The following is a 27,313-nucleotide window of genomic DNA, read 5'->3' on the forward strand; positions in this document are numbered from 1 at the left end:
ACTAGTCAGGACATCTGATGGCTGACAGGGCCTAGGTAGGGAGTGCTGATCCTGATGGGTGGTGAGACAGCTTTGGGTTTAGGTTTTGAGGATTTGATGGTCTCGTTGATGATTCTAGAGGTGTGCAGGGTAACCACTGTTAGAGGTGAAGGTGTCCTTTAGGTGGTCCAGTCCTTTGTTGAAAGCGTCGGGGTGGCAGATGGCTTTGGCACGTCTCGTGAGCGTTGTAATGATGGTTGCTTTATCTTGGGATAGTGGCATGAGCTGTAATGGATGTACTGGTCGGTTTGCGTAGGCTTGCAGTAGACAGAGTTCTTGAGTTCGTTTCCTGTATTTTGGAGGGACACATCCAGAAAGGTTAAGTGTTGATTTGCTTCTGTTTCCATGGTGAACTGGATGCTTTGGTGCTGTGCATTGAGGTGATTGAGTAGTTCTGTGGGATCGTCCTGGGGGCTGTGATGGTATATGTGTCATCCACTTTCCTATACCAACAGTGGGGTGTGAATGGTGCATTTGAGAGGGCTGATTCTTCGAATGTCATCATGAATATTTCGGTGATGAGTGGCGATAGTGGTGATCCCATGGGTAGTCCATGTATTTGCTTGTAGATTTTGTCATTAAAGGTGAAGTAAGAAGTGTCAGAGCAGCTTGCAGTGAGGCTGATGATACTGTCTATGGTGAGTGAGGTGTCTAGGTCATCAGTTTTGGTCTGGAGCTTGTATCAGAGGATATCTACGGCTTCTTGTAGAGGGAAGTTCGTGAAGAGATCGATGTTCGTGTGGCTACTCTTACGAAGATCCAATTCACTATTTCTTTTCATGCATTAATTACTCTGACATAAGACATAAAATGCACTTCCATATCAAAGGATATGATATCAAATCAATACTATACGGCCACTCTAATGGACCTGCTAACGATAACCATGAACTATTAGAATCTATCCATTCTTTCATTGTACTCTCAGGCAGATTTGTGTTGTAATGGTAAAATGAAATTGCACTTCCGACACTAATGATCTTAATGTCATAAGTGGCTATGTTATCAAGTTTTCATTGTTACACTCTCAGAAAGCTATTGTTTATTGTTTGATATTTGCATGCTTTTCTCCTCACGACTGCTTTATATAAATTATTTGTATCCTGGAGCGGTATTAACATAAGCAATATATTGCTTGTTTACCAATGCAATTCCCCTTCTGGAAATAAATATGTTTAAACCAAGAGATCGATGACATCGTAGCTGACCATGGTGCCTGTGAGGTTGGATTCCTTTAATAGATTGACAAATGTTGATCATCCACGCCTGGATTAACACTCCATGGTTTTCCTTGTCCATTATACCCCACCCCATCTGGCTTCCTATTGTTTGTCTTACCAATGATGCCTGGGTAAACAACCCTCCTGGCTTCCACTCCTGTCCATCCACCAGTTAACTACTGGCTTCATTTGTCATACTGTTGTTGTTACATAATAGCTCGTTGTACTCCATTGTTTCATTCACCTTATGAAGAAGTAAGAATAGACTTCGAAACGTCATGACTCTTCACAATAAAGAAGTTGTCATCCATAAAAAACTCATGTCTTTATTTTTTTTTTTCACAATCACCAATGCATTTTATATATCATGAACAAGTAATAACTGTGTTTTAATTATGTTTGATTTCTTGGTTGCATGTGACCTTAAATCTCTACTGTTTTCATTCTGATTAATTTGATTAAGTCCTTTTGATGTTCTTTTGATAAACATATTGGAAAGATTTCCTATTTCAGCAATGCCTCGTCCAAATGTGAAAGGTCGTAGCACAGGGTGAGTGACATCACAACAAATAACATTTTGATTCAAGATAAGAGTTTTATTGGATGAGTGAAAAAAAACAAGGTATTAGCCATGACCATGTTTGCAGATATCTCCTGTAAACAGGCCTGTAGGAGAACTCGGTGATCGTCACAAATACTTAAACATTCTTTTAATGTAAAAATACTGATTTTTCATATCTATGTAAATAGCAATCAGGTTCAAGTAAAACGCGTTTTTCAAAAGTTCAAGAATAGTGGACTCTTGTCATTGTGAATAATGGTTTGAAGTCATGAAGGGATAGTGGCTCAATGCATGAAATACACCCATTAATCATAACAGCTCTAATTAATATGTAAATTCATGTGTTCATGCTTTCAAATTTCATATGTCAGAGTAGCTACCCAATGCCTCAAACTTGTCAAAAGGTTGGACTGATCTGGGGATTGGGTGGTCAGATTCTATGACTGGTTGCCACACACGTGTTTGAGCTGATACCCATGTTAAATAGTTTGCCACGTCCAAGCATGATTATTCAAACAGCTGTGATAAGGCTAAAATAATAATTACTGCGGCATCATTCCTTGTGATGTCATTAAAATTTTTTTGTGACTCCATTCACTGACTTGATAACTTCCAACTGTTTTTAATCATGTCATACTGCAGTGACCGTGTGATTCGGTTCAAGTGTTCACTGCAAAACACAATACTGGATGTGCTGCGTGCGAGACCAGGATGGCAGGAGGTTACAGGGTGAGTACTGCAACAGCTTGTGCCACAGTGTATATGTGCATGTGGTATGATATGCTGTGTTGTTATCTATACCAATATATGTTTCCTAACAAGGCCAACACAGTGGTCAGGTTCTCTGATATGGCGGCATGTGTGATTATGCTCATACTCTCAGATATTGTACAGACTTAATTGTTTACAATGTGACATTGCTTATACACTTTTGACTGCAGCCTAAACAAAATATCATAACATTCACTCAGTTAGACTACACTGTAACCATTGCGTCAAGTCGCATCGGAAGTTTGTCCCACAATAATTAATAACTTCTTTTACCATCATCATCATCATCATCATCATCATCATCATCATCATCATCATCTGCCATAAAAGGCGACTCAGCTTGTCGTAAGAGGCGACTAATGGGATCGGGTGGTCAGGCTCACTGACTTGGTTGACGCATGTCATCGGTTCCCAATTGCGCAGATCGATGATCATGTTGTTGATCACTGGATTGTCTGGTCCAGACTCGATTATTTACAGACCGCCGCCATATAGCTGTAATATTGCTGAGTGCGGCGTAAAACTCAACTCACTCACTCATCATCATCATCATCATCATGTCCTGAGACCCACAGCTTGTCTTTCACTATGGATTGCTTGATGTCGGCAGATAGGGAGGTTGCATTACCCTTACTCCTATGTCCTCATGCAGCATAAAACACAACATTGCAGATTCTGATCTTTCCGAAACAGCTCATCAAAAATGCCAATTCAACCTATAAATTTGAAAACAAACGCAATGATAAAAAGCCGGCAAAATCAGAGTTCAAACGTTTCACTAATCTTCCCCAAGCTGTTTCAAAAGCTATTCTGCGCAGTGCTCATAACGCATGCACAGGGAATAGGTTCGCAGAGTATGCCTGCCCAGGGTACAAGGTCATGAGCAGTAGTCTAAACTTGGTTGTATACACAAACAAGTAATTAATCTATGCGTTATATAAATGAAAAAAGTGTTGATTGTTATAATCACGCTGTGTCACAGAGAAAACTCTGGCTTATTCACTGCTACATGTCTGCCTGCCTGTCTACTAATGACAATATGCAATGCACAACTTCAATCATTGACCACATCCAATTTGAAATCAGCATCTAAATCAGAAACAAAGACCCAGCTGAGCGTATCAGCATATGAACCGCTGGCCAATGAAGAGGCTTACACATGAGTCCACACCCACAGGCTCTTGACTGGGTTCGGCTGCTTCTTTTTGAGGAAGGAAAACCCAAGGACAAAATATTGCACTTTTAATTTGCAATTATATGTTTATAATTCTATTTTTTTCTATGTTCTTAATCAGCAGTACATTTTATATATCATGAATAAGTGATATCTGTGTTTTAATTATTTTTTCTTTTTTGGTTTCATGTTACCTTTTACCCTGCTGATGTTACATCAGTGATTGTAAGCATAGAAATGACCAGATTGTTGATGATGATGATGATGATGTGCACGGTAACTATGGTTGCAGTAGCCATGGCGACTGGGACTTCCTGTGGTGTGACAAGGAATGGGCTAGAGAACATTATGACTGTCTCTACTTCCCAGAGAATTCACGAGTTTCACACTTCCGAAACTATTATGAGGTCTATTTACTGAATATTTTGCTGCTTGTATAGTAGTGCCAGTGTGGCTTGGAATCTCATGTTTATTCCTGTCATTGCTGCTTTGTTGCTTTGGTTACAGGAGTTTGTACATTGGGGGTTATTTTCATTTAGAAAGGTGGTGGTTAGGTCCTATAATGTGGATTAATCTGGCTTGTATTCGAAACTAAAAACAGTTGTGAAGAAAACTTAAGCATCTTCCCATCTATTGGTGTGATGTGTGTACTATACACTCAAGTAACATTTACAGAGCAATAACAGAAGTTCGAACTATATGATGCTGGACATCAAGCACTACATGTTATGTATATGCATGTGGTTACACCAAATAATGATTTCTCTTCTAACATGGGGAAACCAACGGCAAACCTTATGTAGATAAACTGCACCAGGATCATGCATCAAATTGCTGAAAACATGTGCAAATATCATGCATATAAACAGATGAGTTTTGGTGTTAAGTTTTGACAAAGTAACAGGACATTGGGTCATGTAAGTTTCAGATGTCTGTCTGACCTACTGAAAACTCACAGGACCCACAGAATAAAGTTAAACAGACATTTCAGATTTAACATTTCTCATAATTAGCATTGAAATTATTAACATTATATAATGACAAACATTGTAAACATATATTATAAACAGTAAAAATGTGTCACATGCCACAAATAACAACTTCAGACAAAGTTATTGTGATATATTCAGTCAGACACTGAGGTCAGCAGGTTGGGGACTTCTGTCTAACCGTTGGCAAGTCTGCCGGATTTGTCAGAGGGTCAGTCTCAGACACTAATCTTGAACACTGCAGTACCATTAAACAGCATAGAATATTTTACAAATTTTTGTTTAGAACAGTTGCCTTAAGTAAATGGCTCTATTTACACAAGTGGGTAATCTTTTGATGGGAAGTATATTACCAAATTTGGCATTTTTAATTCTTATTCAGGAATTTCTGCTGACCTATATATTAGACCTGACTTCAAATATCTGCAGCTGAGCAGTTCTAAATAAATCTCTGTTAAAATGCTTATTTTCTTAATTCAAGGGCTACTTTTCCTCACACTGTTTAATATGGCTAAGCTTGATGCACATTGTAATCTAATTCATGTGTATTTAGTAGATGGCTCTGATTTCTTTTGTTGTTATTATAATCTCAAAATGGTTTGAATCTCTAAACAAAATTTAACAGCTGCTTTCATAGTTTCATTTGGCTACCCATTATTTCATTTTTATGCAAATAATCTTTTCCTCATGAATTACTTCTTTATAGATATAAAATTATGTAGCTTGATTAAAGTTGGTCTTAGTCATGTACTGACAAGGAAAACAAGTACATGTACATAAAACCAGTAAAACTGGAGAGATTCTTCATCTTGCAAATGATAAGGCATTGTCTGACAAGGGCTCCTTTTTTTAAGGAATGTGCAAACCATTTAGAACTGTAATCAAAGTTTTCAGATGTTTCCTATGAATGAGAATTAAACTTTCTTCATTTCAACACATGCATATTTTGGACTTTTGACACTTATCAATCAAAGGCTTATTTTACATGTTTATGGGATGGATCTTTTAAATATTTGAGAGAATTTTAATGCTTGTTTTCACCTACAGATAAGAATAATAAACTTGCTCACTGATTCTCATAAAGTTTGAATTAATGGCTTTTTCACTCAACTTTGCCATATTTCATCATGTCAGAGGTCTGAACTAACATTTCACATATAAATGAAAAATGAGGGTGATCATTAATCATTTGAAAAGGTCTGATAATATCAAGTACTAATTTCTCAAAGATTTTCTTGGCATTATTTGACAATCCCAGGAAACACACCTTGGCCTTTTCCTATTGTCTCCTTTGTTGTGCTTCTTGTAAACAATGTTCAGGCCAAACCAATTCTATTTTTTGTTTTACAGATCTGCTAATCATGTTGTTTTTTTTCACATAAAAAAAAATAAATATTAATTTTCCCCACTCAAAAAACTAAACTTCTAAAGTTTTTATTGGCCAAACATGTAAACTTACTAGAAACAATTTGGAAGATTACGTTTGGCTTCATATACACTTCGAAAATTGCCAAAAGTAGAATACTTTTAGTATTTAAGGAGAATTATACTTTGACTGGTGATTTTTTATTTTTTTTCCCTCTTGCCTTTAGATTTTCTGAGGACAAAAATCCATAAAGCAAGACATGAAATTGGTCTGGCCTTATATGAGAGTTATTTCTCTGCAGTGTGCACATGTCGTAGCTTTAGGATCATCCCACATACTGACATTTGCTGAGACAGTAGAAAAGGGTGCCAGCTTTGGTGAAAATGACAAATAGTAAATGAACTCAATACTTTCATAATCTAAGCCCCAAAGTATTGGTTGAATGTGTAAATGAATTTCTTTGCTCTCTATACTGCTTTGAACGAAGACTGGATGTGTTCCTGACTTGAGCCAATCACATTTCTGAAATCTTTCCATCGTATGTCTGAAACGTAAATTTTTGTAACATAAAGGAAAACCCACATGGAACAGGTATATTCTGTAGATGGTATCCATGTTTGGTCTACACTCTCGAATGACCAGGTGTATAATATATCGACAGCAGTATAGTAACTGAGGTCTTTTTCCCTTACATTCTGTCTTAATTGTTGCTCATGGGTGTTTTTTACAGTTTTAGTCAATAAATAATTTCGTGGGCACAGTGGAGTGGTGTTGACCAAAATGACCTAAAACCAGGGTTTGATTCCCCACATGGGTACAGTGTGTGGAGTCTGTTTCTGGTGTCCACCTCTGAAAACAACAGAAAGTCATACTCACTCTTATTGTCATACTCTTTTTATGACAAAATGCATTTCTATCACAAACAAATTTATCTGAAAATACATGGTAGCACCACTGTCACTAAAAACGTTCTTAACGATCACATATACTCTATGGGGATATAAATACATCAATCATTTCTTGGTATCGTTACAAATGAAACCCCATCATTAAAACTACTCATTACGACATTGTCTTAACTTAAATCAACCCTTTTGACAACACTACACAATTATCACCACAAACCAAATTTCAACCAATGAGAGGGGTGCGCCTCCATGATGTAATGTGAGGTATACATATGAGGGCAGGTTTAGAAATGCTCTTGCTGGAATGACACACAGCTACTGATGTGTGTTTATTCTAAATTGTAAACCAAAAGTCACCGTGTTCTGTAATCTGATTGGTCGAAAAACATGATCAAATGGTATTAGATTCCCGGAAACTGAAAGACTATTCACTGCGTATTGACACGTAAACAATTGTTTTGTTGTGTCATCAACAGTGGTGACGTCATTAAAATCATATTGTGACGTAAAATCAGAATGACGTCACAAATGAGCAACTCCAGATGCTACCATGGGAACCAGCTGAAACGGCCTGCTGATGACACTTCACTGCTGTACCCGTACTCGAAGTAAACGAGTGCAGACAGTAAAACCCCTTGGTTTACTTTTGTGTTTACAATGTCGATAAACATCATGTGTTGGCCATTTTCCGGGTGTTATTGAGTATTTGAAGCACGGGAATATTTCATTTGAAACCTCCGCCTGACGCCGTCGGTTCCAAATGCATGCCCGTGCTTCAAATACTCAATAACACCCGGAAATTGGCCAACACATGATGTTTATCTCCTAAGAATCTCTTTAGTGGATGTCAGTATTTACAGGGTTAAGCTGAAGGGGTGCAAAAACTGGTCTCAGAACTTGGGGCATTATGTTCTCCATCAAACATCAAACCATTCCGTCTATTCCCCAATCCAAGCTACCTATGTCTCAGCAGGTGTCAGTATCTGGGATGTGTTGTTGGGGTGGAGTTAGCTATCACTGTGCTGTGTGTGATATCTGCAGTGATGCGGAGTGGGACATCTACTGGTGTGACGTGTGGTGGATGAGGGAGACGTTTGACCACGCCTACCTTGACGAACATATGAGAATTAACCACTTTCGAAACCACTACGAGGTCAGTTCTGGAAAAAAGTGTTCATGTTGCTATGTTTTGATGTAGTGCAGTTTTCTTTTGTTGTAGACATTTATTGTGGACTTTCTTTGTTGACTTGCATGTTTCATCGAAGAATTAACATCCATTTTGTGTGAGTGCATTGCAGTATGAACAAAAGTGAGTAAATGTTGAATTTTGCGATGCACTATGGATTTCCCTATGGAATAATTAATGTCTATCAATGTTTCCATCAAGTTAAAAAGATATGCATATCAAACTTTTTCATTCACATGGCTATGAAAGTCAGTCTTGGGGCTGTTAACCATTGTTTTAGATTAAGCATGGAACTCAATATTTCCTTGTTATGGTGCAAATACTTCAGAATTAAAGATTTTGGCCATCCCAAATTTCAAATACTATAGGGGCAAATCTCAAAGACCTTTCTAAATTTTGGACACTAATTACATGTAAAAGTCTGGAGAAATGAATCTATGTCAGCAATATGAGATGAGAATATCATGTTCTACTGATGGTCCTGTTGTTAGAATAGGAAAGGCCATACTATTTCTGGCACAATCACTTTTTTGATTGACTTGTGTCCCGTTCCTTTGATCAAAAGCTTTGAAACTTTAAACTTTATAATTGTATCAGTTATATGTTGGGATTTTCTAGACTTCAACTTCAGACCTTTTAAATTTGACTCGTGAAGGTTCCAGGGTAGAATAGGCCTTCAGCATCCCATGCCTGCTATAGAAGGTGACCATGCTTGTTGTAAGAGGCGACTATCAGGATTTGGCAGTTAGGCTTGCTGACTTGGTTTTCATCGATTAACAATTGCACAGATCGATTCTCATGTTGTTGATCACTGGATTGTCTTGTTCAGACTTGATTATTTACAGACCGCCGTCATATACCTGAAATATTGCTGAGTGTGGCATAAAACTGAACTCACTCACTTGACTATTAAATTCTTTTTTTAAGTCTTATTGTTTTCAGATTTACTCACTATCAGACAGTTTTACAAGTTTGAGGCTGAAGGGTCATATGCGCTTGTATATTTTCCCATTTTTGTAACGCTAACCAATTTTTAGTGCACATTAAGCCATTGTTTTCTTTTTCTGTCTTACACTGATTATCAGTGTTATCCTGACAAAGAGTGATTGAATGATTTCAATGTAATGTTGATGAAGCACGGCTCTTTTGTTTACATGTGTTAACTGAATCTGCCAACCCTAAGATAATGAAAATAAAAGAAATCAGAAAAGCATTTACTAATCAAAGTCACTTTCTCACAAAAACAATTTTGTGAATACAACTGCAAGATTGACTCAAATGGCACTGCTCAAAGAACAAAATGTGAAGAATACTCAATTCTGAAACAAAATCTACAAACCAAAGAGTTGATGAAAGACATGAGAACGATGTTGACAAAGTTTGAATCAGTCTGACTGAACGACTTGATGAACCAGTGTCTGATGTTACAGCTGACAAGGAAGAACCTGATGGTGAAGAACCTGAAGAGACTGAGAAGGCAGATTGAGAGAGAATCAGGGAAACTCGAGGCACAGAAGTATCCTTTAGTTACTTTCACCTACCACAACCACATTGTGCAGCTGGTAGCCTTAACAGGATTGTGGTGTGGAGCATTCCCAGGGTATGTTGTGACAATAGACATACTGCTTGTAATATCAACCTCTAGACAACAGTGTCTAGAGGAAGAAAGTATCCAATCACTCACCATTACAAGGGTTGAAACCTGTGAAAATCTGCGTTAGAATCGGTCCTCAGCAAACTCTGCTTGTTGCAAGAACTAAGAGGACTATCCAGTGATATTTTTTAACTTTTCAAGGGCTCACTCAAGGATGCTGCAAGTTCTTGTATGCTGTATTCAGAAAAACATATGATTTGTGGACAATTATAAGGCAGGTGAAATTACGACCCAAAATATAGATGTCAAACGCTTCCTGCGTATTTCATTATGATAGTATGAAAATAGACACTGGATAATCGTGGATATCTAGACTATGAATCCTTGTTTGCTAGCATCATACCAATGTGAAGTTTATAGACTCACTCACTCAAATCAGCTGACTTATTGTATGTTTATCATATGTTAATTTCTATAAAATATAAAGAGATATTTGTGATGATTTTATGCAGCAATAATTCATCATAAAGCAGTACAACATATTCCTTAATCAGTGCCAGATGTGATTTCTTCCCTACTACATATGAGCTACCGGTAAGTAGTGGTAATTATCTCATGTTAGAGACTGGACTGGCATGTAACTGCATGCTGTTACTCGTCTTCCCACATGCGGTATATGGGTGTACTAGTCCACACTGATCTTCCTTACAGTTGCCATAATGTATCTTCAACATATCTCTGCTCCATCAGCTTTGAATGGACTTCTTAGTCTAGATGCACCTCTATTTGTGGGACTATTCTGGGTGTGACTGCACTCCATCTGTAAGGCATCTTTGTGGTACTGGTGTTTGGCTTTGGAATTAGCTGAAATTCTCTCACTTCCTGCAATGGAGTCCCCCACCTAAGCTGCTCTTTGCTGAACTGTTCTGTAATCCGAGTCATACAGAATGACTCTAGGCCAAATGTATTTGGATGAAAGTCGACACACATTTCTCATGTATCATATGTAGTTATGAACCTTTTCAATGCCGGCTTCCTTCATATCAATCATTTCCTGCATATTACCCCATTTCCAAAGTAACTGTGCCAAGTTTACTTTTGAGTTTGTTCAAATCAGTTGTCACTCCATCTTTCAGTTGTACAGAATCTGACTCACTGTCCATGGAATCTATCCAGAGATGATCATATGTGTACCATTTCTTTGGCAGTTCACCTCAGCTTATAGTGGTTTCTCTCTGACCATCCAATGAATACTCCTCATTGCGTTGGCCTTGTTGGTGTTCGCCATTTTGTAATTTCATGCTGTTGACCTCTGTGGCATTTTCCGTAGCACATGCTCTTCCCTTCTTCTTTTTCAGTCTCCATCCCTCTGCCCTAGGCTTATTCTGTCAGTCCTGTAGTTTAAGCTTCATAATTCCTCCCACTCCGATTTAAGGTCACCTCAAATGCTCTGTGCAATTCTGCATTGGTCTTGTCAAGGTTCAACAGTGGTGAACATTGTAGGGTGGAAACATGAGATACATGTTCTAGCATCGACATTAATAGTGCCATACTGCGTAACATACATATATTTTGTGTGTGTATGTGTGTGTGTGTGTGTGTGTGTGTGTGTGTGTGTGTGTACGTGTACATTGGATATTGATTTCTCCGCTAACTTGTAGGAACCAACTCCAAACCTGAACTGTACATGTATCGTGCATCAAATTGCTGCTGTAAAGGTTCCTTTTCAGCAATGTTCACAGATTTTCATCATTTGTGGAACTCATAACAATAATCTTTTCAGTGTTACAAATTTGTTTTACAATATATCCGTTCATGTGTAAACAGTACTTTTAAACAGTATTGTATAGTTTGCAAAATGTAGTTTAGAACAGCTGGTTAAGTAAGCGGCTGTATTTACACTTGTGAGTCTGCACTTTTGATGGGAAGTATATTGAACCTGCACTTGAACCTGAAAAACATATATCAGAGTTCTGTTATGATAAAGATCTCTCACATGTTTTATGCAAATTCAGAAGCATGAGTCATAAACTTAAAATTCAACACAACACTAATAAGAAATGTGATAAAGGTAATTGTAATTTGATATAAGATGAGTATCATTTCTTGCTTGTATGTCCATTTTATTCACAATAACGTTCTTTGTACATTCCTGATTTTTATAATATATCCCCCACCAGATCAAAGTTTATACAGTTGCTTGCAATGAAGAATGCAAAACTCCTAAAACATATTGCAACTTATCTTGAACTATATTTACCTTTATGATTGTAAAGTGTTCATGTGCTATATTTTGCTTATTGAATTGTACTCTTGGTCATGTGACCATAAATAGTGAATGAAGCTCTTCTTCTTCTCCTTCTTCTTGTCCTTTTTCTTCTTCTTCTCCTTCTCCTCCTCCTTTCTTTTTTTGTCTTCTCGTCTTCTTTCTTCTCCTTTTTTCTTCTCCTTTTCCTCCTTTTTCTCCTTTTTTCTCCTTCTCCCTTCTTTTTCTTCTTCTTTTTCTTTTTTCTTCTCCTCCTTTTTCTTATTCTTCTCCTTTTTCTTCTCCTTATTCTTCTCCTTATTCTCCTTTCTTTTCTTCTTTTTTCGTCTTCTCCTTTTTCTTCTCCTTTTCCTCATTTTTCTCCTTTTTTTCTCCTTCTTCCCTTCTTTTTCTTCTCCTTTTTCTTGTTTTCTTCTCCTTTTCTTGTTCTTCTCCTTCTTTCTTCTCCTTCTTTCTTCTCCTCCTTCTTCTCCTCCTCCTCCTTCTTCTATAGTAATATTTGCTGTATGAAATATGGCCAGGTTGATGATGTATCAGGGTACCTGGAGAATTTGCTCATTTTATAGACATTTAGTTTTCTTGGCCATGATATTGCTTATGGAAACATAAAACAACATTCATTCACTTACAAGTATGACCTGACTTCTGTTCCAGTCTGAGTACCACATTTTCGTGGATGAGTTCCGACGTAACCCAGGATCCATCTGGATCATGAAGCCAATTGCCAAGTCACAAGGCAAAGGAATCTTCCTCTTCAAGAGACTCAAAGACATCACTGACTGGAAAAAGGTTTGTGGAATCTGGTTTGGAACTATTGTCAAAACCATCACTGACTGGAAGATACTAATTATTGAGCAACGGAATGTTTGCTTAATGCTGCGTAAATGTTACCCGTAAGTGAGTTGTGTTCATTTGCTCACCGTATTTTCTACACACATATTTAGAATTGGGCTGCAACAATTCGGTTCGATTTATTGAAAATCAAATCTGACACCTCAGTTTCAATTTTCAATAACCAGTATCACCATTTGAATACCTATTTGAATTAATTACACACAGACAGAACTATATTTGACTTGAGCAGTTTCCAGCACTGAAACAAAACAAAATGTGATTGATTGATGTCAGGCTAATTATCCAATGAGAACTGTCGTTAGAAGACATCTTAAAGTTGCCAGTGAATGTCACCTTAACAAAGCTGATTCTAGAGTTAAATTAAATCTAATGTTTTTACTTGTATGAAAAATTTAATCAAAACTGATCAAATCAAGTGTCCAATATCAGAAATCATATCAAACTTAGGCCTGGGTGAATCATTGTAGCCCACATTTAGAACAGAGCAACAACAGAAACGTTTTGAGTTTTTTTTCTTTTGTACTGATAGATGACACTGGAATAATCTTCAGATTCCCTTTTATATAATCTTACCCCAGGGTACAGAGTACCAGCCCATATCAGATGCCAGCAAAGATGGTCCAGAGACATATGTTGTGCAGCGCTACATCGAGAACCCATACCTCATAGGTGGACGCAAGTTTGACATCCGTGTCTATGTATTGGTCACCTCAGTAAGATTTTCTTTGACATTTTTGTGTATGTTTTCTATTTACCTTGGTTTGGTTTTGTTTCTGCTGTCGCATCGGGGGCGGATACAGAAAGGGAGGTACACATTATTGAGGAAAGAGGGGAAGGGACTTCATTTTCACACAAGTTTCAATGGCCATTGAACAAAATTTCAGGACAAAAAGACCTGCAGGCCCCATCCCTCTGGATTCTCCTATGCATATCTGACAGATTCAGAGGCGGACATGATGGTTGTATATGAAATGGTGATGAACAAAATACAGTACAAAGTGGTGTTTAGTCTCTCTTGCTCCTTCCACTGAATTCCTTCACTCACTCATCAACACGCCCTGTACTGGTAACACAGTTGTGTCTCCTAACCATGAATGAAATGCGGTGTGGTGTACTAAAACAGACGGTATACTTGGGGGGGGTGACTTTCCCAAGAGATTTGTTTGCAAACAGCTTTTACTGCCCGTCAGAATAGTATCCATACACACCAACACTGAATGTTGGCTGTTACCTGTGACTAGCCAATGTAAGTTGCTGTATAACTATATATATGATGTATTTCAGTACAACCCTCTACGTGTTTGGCTGTACAGGGATGGATTTGCTCGCTTCTCCAACACAAGATTTTCTCTGGAATCTATAGAGAACAATTGTATCCTTCGAAGTTGAGTCTTCTCTAAACTGTCAGTTTAAACCGAGTCTTCCCTCTCAGAATTAAGAGTCTTCCCTTTCAAGCCTTAGTATTCCCATTCGAACCTTAGTCTTTCCAGAAGTACCTTCTGAAGTACTTTCCATCAGACCCAGGACACCCAAGCCAAGATCAAGAACAGAGAGTTTTCCTAGTCAGACAAGATACACTTCACCACCAGACCAGAAAAACTTCCCAGTCAGTCCAGAGAGTTTTCGTTATCAGACTTGAGACACTTCCCTCTAGATACAAGAGTGAACATGGTCATACCAAAGAAATTCTTTTCCAGATCCACAATTTGCAATAGAGTATCAAGTCTCTGACCTACAGCACCAATTAGCTTAAATACAGATTTGTAATAGCATCTTACCCAAGGATAGACAGTGTCAACAGAGACAAACATGTAGTGTTATTACCACTTAATTGGATACATTTTTGTTTTAAATATCATATCAAAATATTGTCAGCACTAACAAAGCAAAGACAGGATGTTGATAGTAGAGGCTCATAAAAGGATGATTCTCTAACAAAAATAGGGACCAAACTCAACTCCCTATAAAGAGCCATCTAAGTCTTCCTTGACAAGTCAAAAAGATGTTCACCTGACAAATGTGGCCATCCAGAAGACAGCCCCTGATTACGATCCTGAGAAGGGATGTAAATGGTCAACACAACAACTGCGTCAGTACTTGACAGCAAGACACAAACGAGAAGATGTGAGTTCTTGTCATCTTCAAGCAACAAAATCCCACAGACCTGATATATGTTGAATTTCGGCCTTATTTTAGTAACCTAAAAGGAGAGCTTACTTAACCTCTAACTGTTCTAAATCCATGGCTAATATTCATATCACACCCTATGATATTTCATCTTTGCCCCATGGTGATTCTGGACTGAAATATGTTCCCCGGCAACTATAAGACAGCAACATCCTGCTTCAAGACTGGACTTACTGGATTAGGTGGTCAGAACTGTATGTCAACTCCAGACAAACAACTCCTTAATGTAAAATGTGACCTATGTGAGACAACTCTGTTAAGAATACGGAAGCTGCTTACCTCCCTTGTTTACAGGTAGAGAAGATGCTGAACCAGATGCAAGAGGTGTTTATACTGAGCCTACAAAGTACACAGAAGATCATGATCAATGACAAGCACTGCTTCGAGCTGTATGGCTATGACATCCTACTGGATGCCAAACTCAAACCGTGAGTGATTTGTTAAATACATGAGTTCATGATTTTGTGTATGGCTGTGTCTTATCACATCACTACTTGGTACATCTTGAGATGAAGATTCAGCTGAAAAGTCTAGAATCAGACAGTATGAGGAATACAGAAATATCGAGAATATGTTCCAGTGAGTTTACATTTTAACTGTGTGTTGGCTATTTCAGCTGGCTACTGGAGATCAATGCATCGCCTTCTCTCACAGCCAGCAGTAAAGAAGACTATGACCTCAAGTTTGGAATGCTCAATGATGTCATCAATGTCCTTGACATGGAAAGTAGGTGAGGAGGAAAACAAGGTTAACAATAAAAAGCTTCATCATAAACAAGTCATGCTATAGGTCATGGATAATTATCATCCATGAAGGTGGGCATCATGAGAAATAGGGATGTTCATTCTCTTTCATAAAAGTGAGAGCTTGTGAAGGATCATGGCTTGTGTATCATCTTGCTGTAGTTTATCATAGTTAATGATCCTTTAAATTATCATGGATTTTAGACATATTCTCAGGGTTGCCATCTGGATAAAACCAGGGAAGTTTCATGACCCCTTTGGAATCAGCATTTTCCTTCTTACAGTGTTGATTTCCAAATCTGTTACATGGATGATAGTAATGCTCGAGGGTACAGTTCAGATATAAAACTACAGGGCTTTTTCAAAGTAGTCAAGAGGACTAGTGCAAACGTTATTACACGTTATTATTAAACGTTATTATTATTATGGTCTTGACAGTTTGTGTAGTTAGTCCATTTGAGAAATGGAAAAGTGATCACTTTGTTTTGTTTGGTTTCAGTTTGTAGGAATAGTAAAGCATCTAGAACTGATTCTGATTTTATGGCCCCAAGATGATACTGGTCAGTGAGATTTCAGTTTTCACTTGCCCTCCACACAAGTTAGAAGTCTTGGGCTCATAGACTAGCATGAATGTTGAAGTCTGTAATTACACTGATGTAATTACACTTAGTTGACTGTTGTACAGACTGACAGGGAAGGAGAAGCGTATCGGTGGGTTTGACTTCATCTGGGACGATGGCCCCGTCTACTCCGATGAGTCCATCAACTCTGACAGCATGATCAACAGCATGGGCACCACCATCAACTCCTTCTTAGGTAGGTACATTGTGGGTGTTCCATGTATCCCCAGGATTAAGTCGTAGCTCACCTTAGTGATGGTTTAGCAAACTCAGAACTGAGATTTCAATGCCTCTTTGGATGGTAAATATCCTTGGTGTCATTGTACAAAGTGATTTTAGCGCTAAGGTGACCATGACTAACACACCTTAACATAGACGTATGGTAGTCTTAGCGCTAAGGTGACCATGACTAACACACCTTAACATAGACGTATGGTAGTCTTTGTGCTAAGGTTGTTGTGTACAACGACTCCTTGGTCTTGATCATTCAGCGATCTTATTTTACAGCTTAGTTATTTCAACACTCGCTCATTCACAATGAATTTACTTGTGAACACCCAGCTTCAGGTTCGTCTTGAGCAAAGTATGCTTACCATAAGAGGATCAGGTGGTCAGTTAAATAACTGGAATACTGCTGAGTGTAGTATTAACAGCAAACAAACACAATAAATTTGATCTGTCCAGCTTGGGACTTGGAACTGTCCCAACACAGTGACAGAGAATGTACCTTCTTGAACAAAGGCTTCAACTGCTAGGCAACATCAGCTCCACCAGACACAGACAAGGACGGACATGATGGACCAATGACAGCACACAGAGTGTCTCTGTAACATGCAGCCTCTTGAACCACAAGGCTACCGCACTGCCCACCTGTTACATCTAGTGTGACAAAGTTATATGTATGTGCTCACACTATCTACTATGGTTTTTATCACTTCTAGGGGTAGGCAATAATACCAGTTAACTGGTATGTTGCAATTCAAACTTCACAATATGATATATTGCTGTACACTTTTTGCAAACCAGTTTACCTGATACAATCAGCAGTTTCCTTGACCATGCTCAGTGATTTTTTGTGATGTATTTCCTTTATGTTTAGTGGTCAAATAATTGCATTTGCATGACGTGTAAACCATGTAAATCAAAAGTTAGATTGGTACCGGCACACTTTGATAAACAAACCCAAATGGCGCTGCAGACGCTTTTTCTCATGTTCTAAACTTTAGAGCGAAGTCTTAAATTTGGAAACATTTTCAGGTGATCTCTTGCACAATCACATCTGAGTCATGACAGTGTCCCCAGGCATTGCTCCAAAAGAAAGGGAACAGAAATTACATTACCTTAACCATGTGTTACACTGTCACAATATATTGCAGTAGTCATTGCAATACACCAGCAATATATCGCAATATGAAACTTTTGGGCAATACCCAACCCTAATAACTGCTGGTGTATATCTTTTCACCACCATTATCTCCTGTATGAAGCATGGATGAATGTTACAGGTTGTCATAATGAACGTCGTCAAAACCTGAAGCAGATCTACCAGACAGCCAGCGTGACGAAGAAGCCATGAAGAGGATGAAGACACTAAAGTCAGACAAAGTGACAGCTAAAAGTGGTTATGCTTTTTAGTATGTGTCGCATGTGTAACTAGTATGTTAACTGGATTTTCTCACTGAATGGAAATGTTACAAGGTGTGCAGAACACTCTACTGCATCTAGTGACATGGACAAATGCATCATTGTCTCATACTTTAGGCATATGGACTACTGTACAAGAACACGACAGAATACGATCTGGTCATGTCTGGGACCTGGTATTAAATACATATTTTAGATAAAATGCAACATATTTAATAATGATTTGTACTATTTAACAAATTTGTCATACTTTGAGCAAAATTGACATAATTGTTTGGCAGAAATCTACTCCTTAGAGATGGATATTTTACCACAGACAAGTAATACATGGACTTCATCTTCCCTACTTCATTAATAACGAGGACAAATTATATCTAGGTGATTTACACCATTCTCACACCTTTACCTGTTTACAGCAAAATCACGGACTGATTTTCATTTTACAGAAAGCTCTTCTTTGGTCTCTATCCTTTAGCAATGTTATATATATTTCCGGTTGTAGAAGGGATTCATTTGTTTATAGTGCTCAAGAAAAGATGAAATGTCTGTTTTTAGAGTAGATGTAGAGAAGATATGATCTATCTTAGGGCCACCAGCAGTGTATCAGTTGGACAACTTGAACTCCAAGCAGGGTTAATTGTTATGTGACAAACAAATTACTTCATTCCAACAAGAGGACATTATGATTTTGGTACGGATGGGCCACTTGAATTTAAGTTTTTACAACTGACTAGTCAGATGACAGGATACCTTCTCAGAAATTTTACAAGTTAAAGATTTACTGATATTGACATTTAGTTAGTTCTAGCTCACCAGAATCTTTGACCAGTATGTGAACTTAGTTACAAGGCACCTTATGTATCATTAAGTTGTATAACTCACTTTTGGAATGGGATTTAGCAATTTACTACTTCCATGACACCCACATGCATGGGGATGGTGGAGAAACAGCTAGACACATAATCCAAGCAAAGTGATATCGTGGTGGTGTGTGGTCCTGTGCATGGAGCTTGGGTCTCAAATCAGTAGAAGTTAACCACTGTTGACGGCTTGACTCCTGAGAGTTTCTAGGACTGTAGTCCTACACCACAACAAAGTACATTTGGTACATGTGGTCTCACCTCAGGCAAGTGAGTTTTCAAAATTGCCTCTGTTCACCCAGCAGAAAATGGGTACCCGGTGGTATAAGTCATGTGAATATAACAGGCAGCATGGGTTATCCGTGGTATTAATATGCCTGCTTTGACTGTTAGCGCTATGAGCATTCACGTCATGAATGGAGTTTGGATATAAATATACATATTCTTATTATTAGATTTAGCACATGATCATACCTGCAAGAATGCCTAGAGACGTATATCTGCAGAGAAAACTGCCAAGGACTGGTGCCCTTCATGTATCATGTGAACAAACAGAAGGTACACCCATGACTCTTTGATAGGATATTGATATTAGTACCCCAGTCTGAATATCCATTTATATGGCACCAAGTTAATCCTCAAAGACACTTTACGTTATTGTCACAATGATCAGTTGATCCCTTTGAATTTGACCTATATATTTTCAGCTCCCAAAGGAGTGTACAATGAGGTAACTAGTAGGAAAATAGGTTTTTCTGTCCATTTTATTTCAAGTCCTCATTGGTAAGCTGTAAAACAGACAGGAGAAATAGTATAGTGTGATGCCATGTTTATCTTTGCCCTCAATATAGAGCAAATTCATACTACGCAGCCCCCTTAATGTGAGAATATTGCTGACTGGCATCTGTTTATCTTCTTGCTGTTGAATGTTGTTGGTGCATGTTTCTCTTTGTCTGCATACACTATAAGGACCAGATGAAGGTCTGGGTTAGAACTGGTCCTCAAGAACCCATGTTTTTCATGGGCTGGGCCGTGTTATGAGGTGATGTGAGACAGGGTGGATGACTTTGTTAAGATATCCCAGTTACATCGGTGCTCATGATGTCAGTAACTGGATTATCTGTTCCAGTTTGACTGTATACAATCTGCTGGAATATTCTGAGAGTGGCATTAAACCGCATGTATAAAGATACATTGTCTTGACGGTGTCTTAATTGTCAACTGCTTTCTCTTTAATAGTTTAGGGCCATCCGTGGTAAGATAAGTTTTAATCCTCTATAACAGTCAAATATATAAGTGGAAAAAAATATTTTAAAATGGTTTTTGTGATCTGTTATAGAAATGGTGGCGAACTAGAATATCTCCTTTCACATGATTATTTGTTTAGAACAACACCAGATGTAGAGATTTCATAACAACTGCATCCTAGGCTCTTTGCAGAACTTTTCAGAAACAATTTTGTATCAAAGACTATATAATATACCATTAAAAATAGGGAATATTCCATTTTGAGAACATAACGCTAATCAATGCCAGTGCATATGAGAAAAAGTAATATATAGCCATGCAGACGAAACATTTCCAAAGGAATGGAATTTATTGTCACATTTTCCCATAATTTCTATCCATCATCTGTTTCTCCTCCTTGGCCTCATCATTTGCATATGTATCAATCATGATAATCCAGTGTCACCTACTGTTTTAAATGGTATAGATGAACTCTGGTATTTCTTAAATGTGTCCTTGAACAATGCTGGTACCTTAACCAAATACAGGCCTAGACCAAACACTAATGAAAAACTGATTTTGGCTCAAAGACTTGCTTTTAGTTAATTTGCCACGTGGCAAATACCTTGCCACTTTGAAAGGTTATGAGAAATGGAAAATGTATAGAAAACAGTCTTCCAAACATGTCTGATAATTACATCACAATTTTGAAATAATCAACGACTTTTATATTTTCAAGTTCCAGTTTTGCAAGAAAGGCTCACATACCTTTCTGAACCTTGTTTTTATAAAAAGAATAAACATACAGCCAGATATCCTCAAAAACAAACTGTTTGGTTAAATGAAGATACACAGTTGTTGTTAATTTGTGGTTTAAGGTTGTGCTTGAGAAAATTTAGTCTCAATTTTTTACTTTCACAGACTGAAAAATTTGATTAAATTTTCAGTTCATTTGGAAATTCATTATTATGGAAACTATTCTTGAGTAAATTACTGAAATAATAGTGTTGATATTTTTTATTTTGTTATGGTGCATCTTGTAGTGAAATGCATGTCTCCATGTTTTATGTGTATTGCCTGATCACAAGTTGAACTAGTCCGTCCATAGGCGCCATGTCTATATCTTATGGTTTACGGGTATTTATATAGGTATATACATAAGATAAGTTGACATAGAAATATGTTTGTATGTCTAAGTCTGTCTATATTTTTAGCCAGCAGAGATTTGGGTCTGCCAAATTATTTAAAATCATTAACTCTTAAAGACAATTAATGCTTCTAATAGGTGCAGTGGCAGGGGATCAGCAGCCTTTTACATAGTTGCTTGTTAGTTGTTTGTTAGTAGGTTTTCACAATCTAGCATTGATAGTGTTTGGGCAAATTTGGTATTTCTTTTTCTGTCCTTTTCTGATAGTGGTTTTGGCTCTAATTGGTCAAATCTGTAATCATAATAATAAACAAAGTGTGATGTTAATTGGTTATCCTTGATGTTCCAGGGTTTAATATCTTCATCCCATTATTGTAAAATCCCTTGACACAGTGCCAACCCATGGCTATGTTTTGAGTTGGCTTTAAATGAAAAACATTTTGGAAACAGCCATCCAGTTCAACTGCAATCTAACTCCATTTTCCAGGAATATTGCTAGAAGAGATTTAATATCAAACCAACTCATAGTCAAATTGTATTGAATGAGTGTCGATTTTAAGCTCAATGCAAAAATTGCTGCGATAAGTAAATTAGTGACAGATGACATGGAGATGGTGTCACATCAAAATGAATAACTACAAATTTGTCCTTAGTCAGCAAGGGAGATACATGTATCAGATGCTGAGATATCAGACACGGTTCTAATTGTTACCTTGTATTTTTGTCACATTGAAGATGTTATATATGGTATATGTCATAACATGTTGTGATATAGATATATATTGCTGAAGATAAGCTGATCTCTTAGATAAGCTGACCCCTAAATTGACCCTTAAAATCAGTATCAAAATGGTATGTTTCGTACATAAGCTGAACCCCTGCAATGGGGTCTGAAACGCGACCAAGACACTTGGCAGTTACTGATAATTGTATCTTCCGTCTGCATTATTCAACAAAATCATCTTTTAGATGTCATCCCATGCATGCACAGGGTGCAGCTGTTTGTGGGCACACACTGTCTATTCACTACAGCATTGTTCCTTGTCCTTTGGAGCTCTGATCTCCTGAAAAACTTGTGTGCATAAACCTGGAAGTACAATTTATTCAGTGACAGCTATTAAATTCCATCAAACGAAACTTTGCATTTAATGTTGGATTTTGAAACTTCTATCAGTGTAAATAAAACATCTCAAATACCCGGGCATTTCCAACATCAGACAGCCAACTTCCACAGATTCAATCTTGCTGAAGAAAATGTCATATACATATGGGACCATGTTGTAATTTATGATTCTGTTGCTACGCAGTTTTGTCATGTATATTGTAAATAAGTAACACTTCACTGGTGTAAACTTTGAAGCGTTTCATTTGTTTGTTGATTCATACTATTGTTCTTTTCACTTTCTTTGGTTATGTTTGAATAGATTTTATAGTCAGTGTTCATAATTTTAAACACTGGTTGTCACTACCTGTGCCAAACAGCCATAAGTTATTCAGGCTTGATGATAATAGTATTCAGTATTGAAAGAGCCCTAATCAAAAGTGATTTGTTGGTGTTGATGAATAAACTCTTCAAATCTCTGACAGTGTGTCGGTTCTTTGTTCAAATTCCAACTAACAAAGAGACTTCATTTTTCAGATATGTAGAAAAACCTTTGTTTACAGTATAGAGAACAAGTTTAGTATTTTAACCAGTCATATTTGCAGCTGTCACACTCTATATTTTATTATTTCCTGGTGACATTGAGAAAGCTGATCTTGATACATATAAGTTTGCTGGAGCATGTATACTGCTCAACAGAAGTTAAGGAACATTATCCTACCTCATGCAGGAATAGGATGGTCCACATGACCTTGAACAAATTACCAGCAAAATATACCCTGTGCACTGCCAAACACCACCCATGAATCTGCAATAAAACCTAAATCATTTATACCCCGCACCATGGAAAAAGCATGCATCCACAGCAGAGAACCATGAACCAGTGGTTCATATCAATGTGTCAACCATATCAGTAAAACTATAGTAAAACAATATTCAGTTTGTTTTAATGTTACATTTACATAATGAGAGATTTCAACATTCGGTAAGATAAATTCTTTGTAGCACTATGATTTGGGGTTTACAAGGTTTTATGCTGACCCCACTGGTGGATAAAACCATGGGATGCATTAAACCCTGTATACCCCTCCTCCCAACACTAGTGAGTTTAGTTTTACCCCACTCTCAGCAATACTCCAGCTATATGGTGGCGGTCTGTAAATAATCGATTCTGGACCACACAATACAGTGATCAACAGAATGAGCATTGATCTGTGCAACTGGGAACCGATGACACGAGTCAACCAAGTCAAAGAGCCTGACCACCCGATCCTTTTAGTCGCCTCTTACGAGAAGCATAGTCGCCTTTTATGGCAAGCATGGGTTGCTGAAGGCCTATTCTACCATGCATCTTCACTGGTCCCCAATGCTAAAACTGACACTGTTCTTCACATGACTGTAGTTGATCTGTAATAGCCACGCCATAAGTCTGGTGCTCCTTACCCCATTGACGCCATAAGTCTGGTGCTCCTTACCCCATTGAGTGTAAACGTTATTTGTATATTATTTGTGTCCTGAAATAGATCTGGATTCTTAGTGTTACAAAATGCATGTTTAGTAATGTGAGGCTATGTAAGAACAACATATGTGATATGAAAGAATATGTTTATTGTACAAAAACATGGAATGATGGACGGATGATACCATGAACATCAAATCACAGATCAAACTTTACATGAGAGTAGAAGTCTGCATTGCAAACATGAAGACTGATGCTAATCACACTCTTACGCCTCACTTGTGAACAAAGTATAGTCAGTGAGAAAGTTGAGTTTTTAGTCCACTTTTAACAATATTCCAGCAGTATCACGTCAAGGAAACCAGAAATAGGCTTCATACACAGTAGCCATGTGGGGAATCGAACCTTTTTGACGTGACAAGCGAACACTTGAACCACCAGGCTACCACACCTTCCCACCAGGCTACATCTGGTACTGCTGTCTATAGCAGGGCATGATGTCATTGTACAGACTCACTCAGTCACCCATGCAAGAGGCTAAACTCTCTCATTTGCCCACTCACCCTCTCATCCACCCACGCCGAAGTCCCGGGTTTGATTCCCCACATGGGCACAATGTGTGAAGCCTATTTTCTGGTGTCCCCCGCCGTGATATCGCTGGAATATTGCTAAAAGTTGCATAAAACTTAACTCACCCACTCACTCACTCTCATCCACCCATCTACCCATCCACACACTTTCTATCACTCTCTTTATCAACTACTTGGCTTATCGACTGATTTTCATGGAGTTGGTGGTCAAATTTTTTTTTCGTAAATGTGATCTTTTAAAGGTAGTATTGGTGAAGAGCTAAAACAGAAATGATTCAATATTTGTTTTTCATTCAAAGGCCAGAATTATATTTCTTGTTTTAAAGATACCTCGGCCATATTTTTTCAAGAACAAGAGCAAAAGTAAAAATTAATTTTCCCCGCTCCAAAAAGGTAAATTCCTATTACTGATGTGATATAAATGAATTATTTTTTAAATCAGAGTGAAACCTAAACGCACTCAGTTTATTTTCAGATGATATAAACAGACCAAAAGAGTAAAATAGTTGACATAGAAACTCATGTGGTTTTTGCTTTGACTGGTGATCTTTTTTTCCCTCCTGCTTTTACATTTTCTGAGGACAAAAATCAGTAAAACAAGAAATCAAATTGTTCTGACCTAAAATTATACTTGCTACATTCAAAGTAGGAAGACAAGATTTCAATCAAGATGTATTCTTGTTCCACTTTGTGAAATGTTTGACTGATCCATCAGCCAAGTAAATAAAGAAAATTCCTGCTGATAGGATTGAATAAGTAAGGACAGGCCACAGACAACAGAAAATAGATAAATAAATAAATAAATACATGATGAATTTTTGCTTGATCCAATCTGCGTCATATCATAATCTTTACATGTTAATACAACTTCAAACATCAGATCATAAATAAAACATTCATAAAACATGAACTTGTTATTGTTGACAGCTTGCATACGTAAAACATAATAACATAAATACAGTATCTGGTTACCACCCCCACAATGCATGGAGGAGCAGGCACAAAAAGATCAAATAAGTCAATTTCCTCAAACATCTGAGTGTTAATGTAATTATGAAACGTGAAATTGTGAATATGCAGTAGTCTCTTAATCTGTTCTATCTCCAGGGAATGCATTCATTTATACTGATGGTTCTTGCAGTCTTAGATCACGCCCTTGATTTTCTTCAGCCAATTTGCAACAGATTTGGCTTTTGATTTTCAACATGATTATTGGCTTAAAAGGTGCAAAAAAGTATATCATAGATGAATGGCAGAAAAAAGTTTGGAATACAGAGTAATCAATGATAAAAAATGAGATTGAACAATACGTCTCCACATTGGCTCTACAATATTAGAAAAAGCAATGGAAATACACAGTTTCATATCATGATGCTTGACTTAAAATAGCATACAGCATACAGCTCACTGCTCAGCACACTGACTAGATTATGCATGTGTGAGTTTAGTTTTAAGCCACACTCAGCAATATTCCAACTTGGCAGCTTCAAACATGTTCTAATACATGGTAAGTTGTCAGGTGAGGGAGGACTACGGAAACAGTTTGTAGAAGTGGCCATAAGATGGACACGTTCTAATTTCATGGTTTGCCATCTATAAGTCTGTGACCCATGTCACAAAGCAATCTTAGCAATGAGACTTTCATAAGGCTATGTTAAAGAACTGGAGCTATGATCATCCTAGCACAAGATGATATTTGCATATGATAATCTTAGTACAAGATCATCCTAGGACAAGATCATCCTAGCACAAGATCATCCTTGCACAAGATCATCCTTGCACAAGATCATCCAACCACCAGATCATCCTACCACCAGATCTTCCTACCACAAGATCATCTGGTTCGATACAGGCATCACATTTTCTGCTTTACAAGAGACAACTTCCAAACACCTTACAGACGACTGATTCTTCAGCATAAACCTGGACTCAAACCCTGAGACACTTGTCTCAGATACAGCTGGCATTGTAAATCACCAACAACAGACAAGTCTCGAAACTACCACATGACCATGGTAGCTAACTGCATCATGTCACATCGCTGAAACTCTAACATCATGTCTCACAAAGGTAGTACGGTCAAGAAAGCTGGTCCCCCATCCTCTTCTGGTCACGGCAACTATGCTCAGCAGGTCCTCCACCAATGTGAGGACATCATGGCTTGGTGATGTTCATCATGTCTGGCAGGATAATCCGGCGGAACTTCTTCTCAAGCTCCTGCATGTAGCGGATGTTCTCCGCCATCCGGAATCCGGTGATAGGCTCCTCCTGAACAACATCAGATAATAGCAGTCACAGAGGGACACAGAAAAACTACCAGGACACACAGTCAACTCCTGACACAATAAGTGAGACATAGTAAATTAATCTGGATGATTAATCTTAAACATTACCCAGAATACCTTCACCCAATCTCAGCAGACGTCCCCATGGAAAAAATGCAATGGGACAACTAGTTTTATGATTTCTGCTTTACTGTTCTGTAGAATAAAAAATACAAAAACAGTGTATTCAGAGCAATGAAACTGACTCAACAGACCCAGGAAGTATGATAAATACACAAGGGATAAAAGTTTATTAATTTACTAGTCCTTTCTGTTTTTTCTGCATATTTTTAATCATTGCTTATGTCAAATCTTATATACGAGCTTGCATGAATCATCTTGCAAGTATGCATAATTTTGGATAAAAGGGTTTGCTAATAGGAAGACAATGAAGCTTGTCATCATACTGTAATTAATAGACATTGAGGATCTGGTGGCTATAAGATTATCTGTGTCCTACTTTTGTTCTGAAATAATCAT

At 37.7% G+C, this 27,313-nt stretch overlaps 2 protein-coding genes across 2 annotated transcripts in view; one reads left to right on the forward strand and one right to left on the reverse strand.

The window, feature by feature from the left end:
* The first annotated feature begins 1,727 nt into the window (after window positions 1–1,727).
* On the forward strand, window positions 1,728–20,176 carry LOC137258128 (probable tubulin polyglutamylase TTLL9). Its single transcript, XM_067795691.1, has 13 exons — window positions 1,728–1,809; window positions 2,464–2,550; window positions 8,071–8,182; window positions 9,646–9,731; window positions 10,370–10,403; window positions 12,730–12,864; window positions 13,509–13,643; window positions 14,215–14,302; window positions 14,933–15,054; window positions 15,412–15,545; window positions 15,734–15,847; window positions 16,546–16,676; window positions 17,986–20,176. Exons 1-13 carry the CDS (start codon window positions 1,775–1,777, stop codon window positions 18,054–18,056), a joined length of 1,284 nt encoding a protein of 427 aa, XP_067651792.1. The 5' UTR covers window positions 1,728–1,774; the 3' UTR covers window positions 18,057–20,176.
* A 3,875-nt stretch (window positions 20,177–24,051) lies between these two features.
* LOC137258655 (protein broad-minded-like) overlaps window positions 24,052–27,313 on the reverse strand; it is a 40,507-nt gene continuing 37,245 nt past the window's right edge. The window contains exon 33 of the mRNA XM_067796352.1: window positions 24,052–26,777. Within this exon, the coding sequence (XP_067652453.1) occupies window positions 26,664–26,777 (114 nt within the window). The 3' untranslated portion in view covers window positions 24,052–26,663. The remainder of the gene's footprint in view (window positions 26,778–27,313) is intronic.

Source organism: Haliotis asinina, chromosome 12, assembly GCF_037392515.1.
Source record: "Haliotis asinina isolate JCU_RB_2024 chromosome 12, JCU_Hal_asi_v2, whole genome shotgun sequence".
Lineage (NCBI taxonomy): Eukaryota > Metazoa > Mollusca > Gastropoda > Lepetellida > Haliotidae > Haliotis > Haliotis asinina.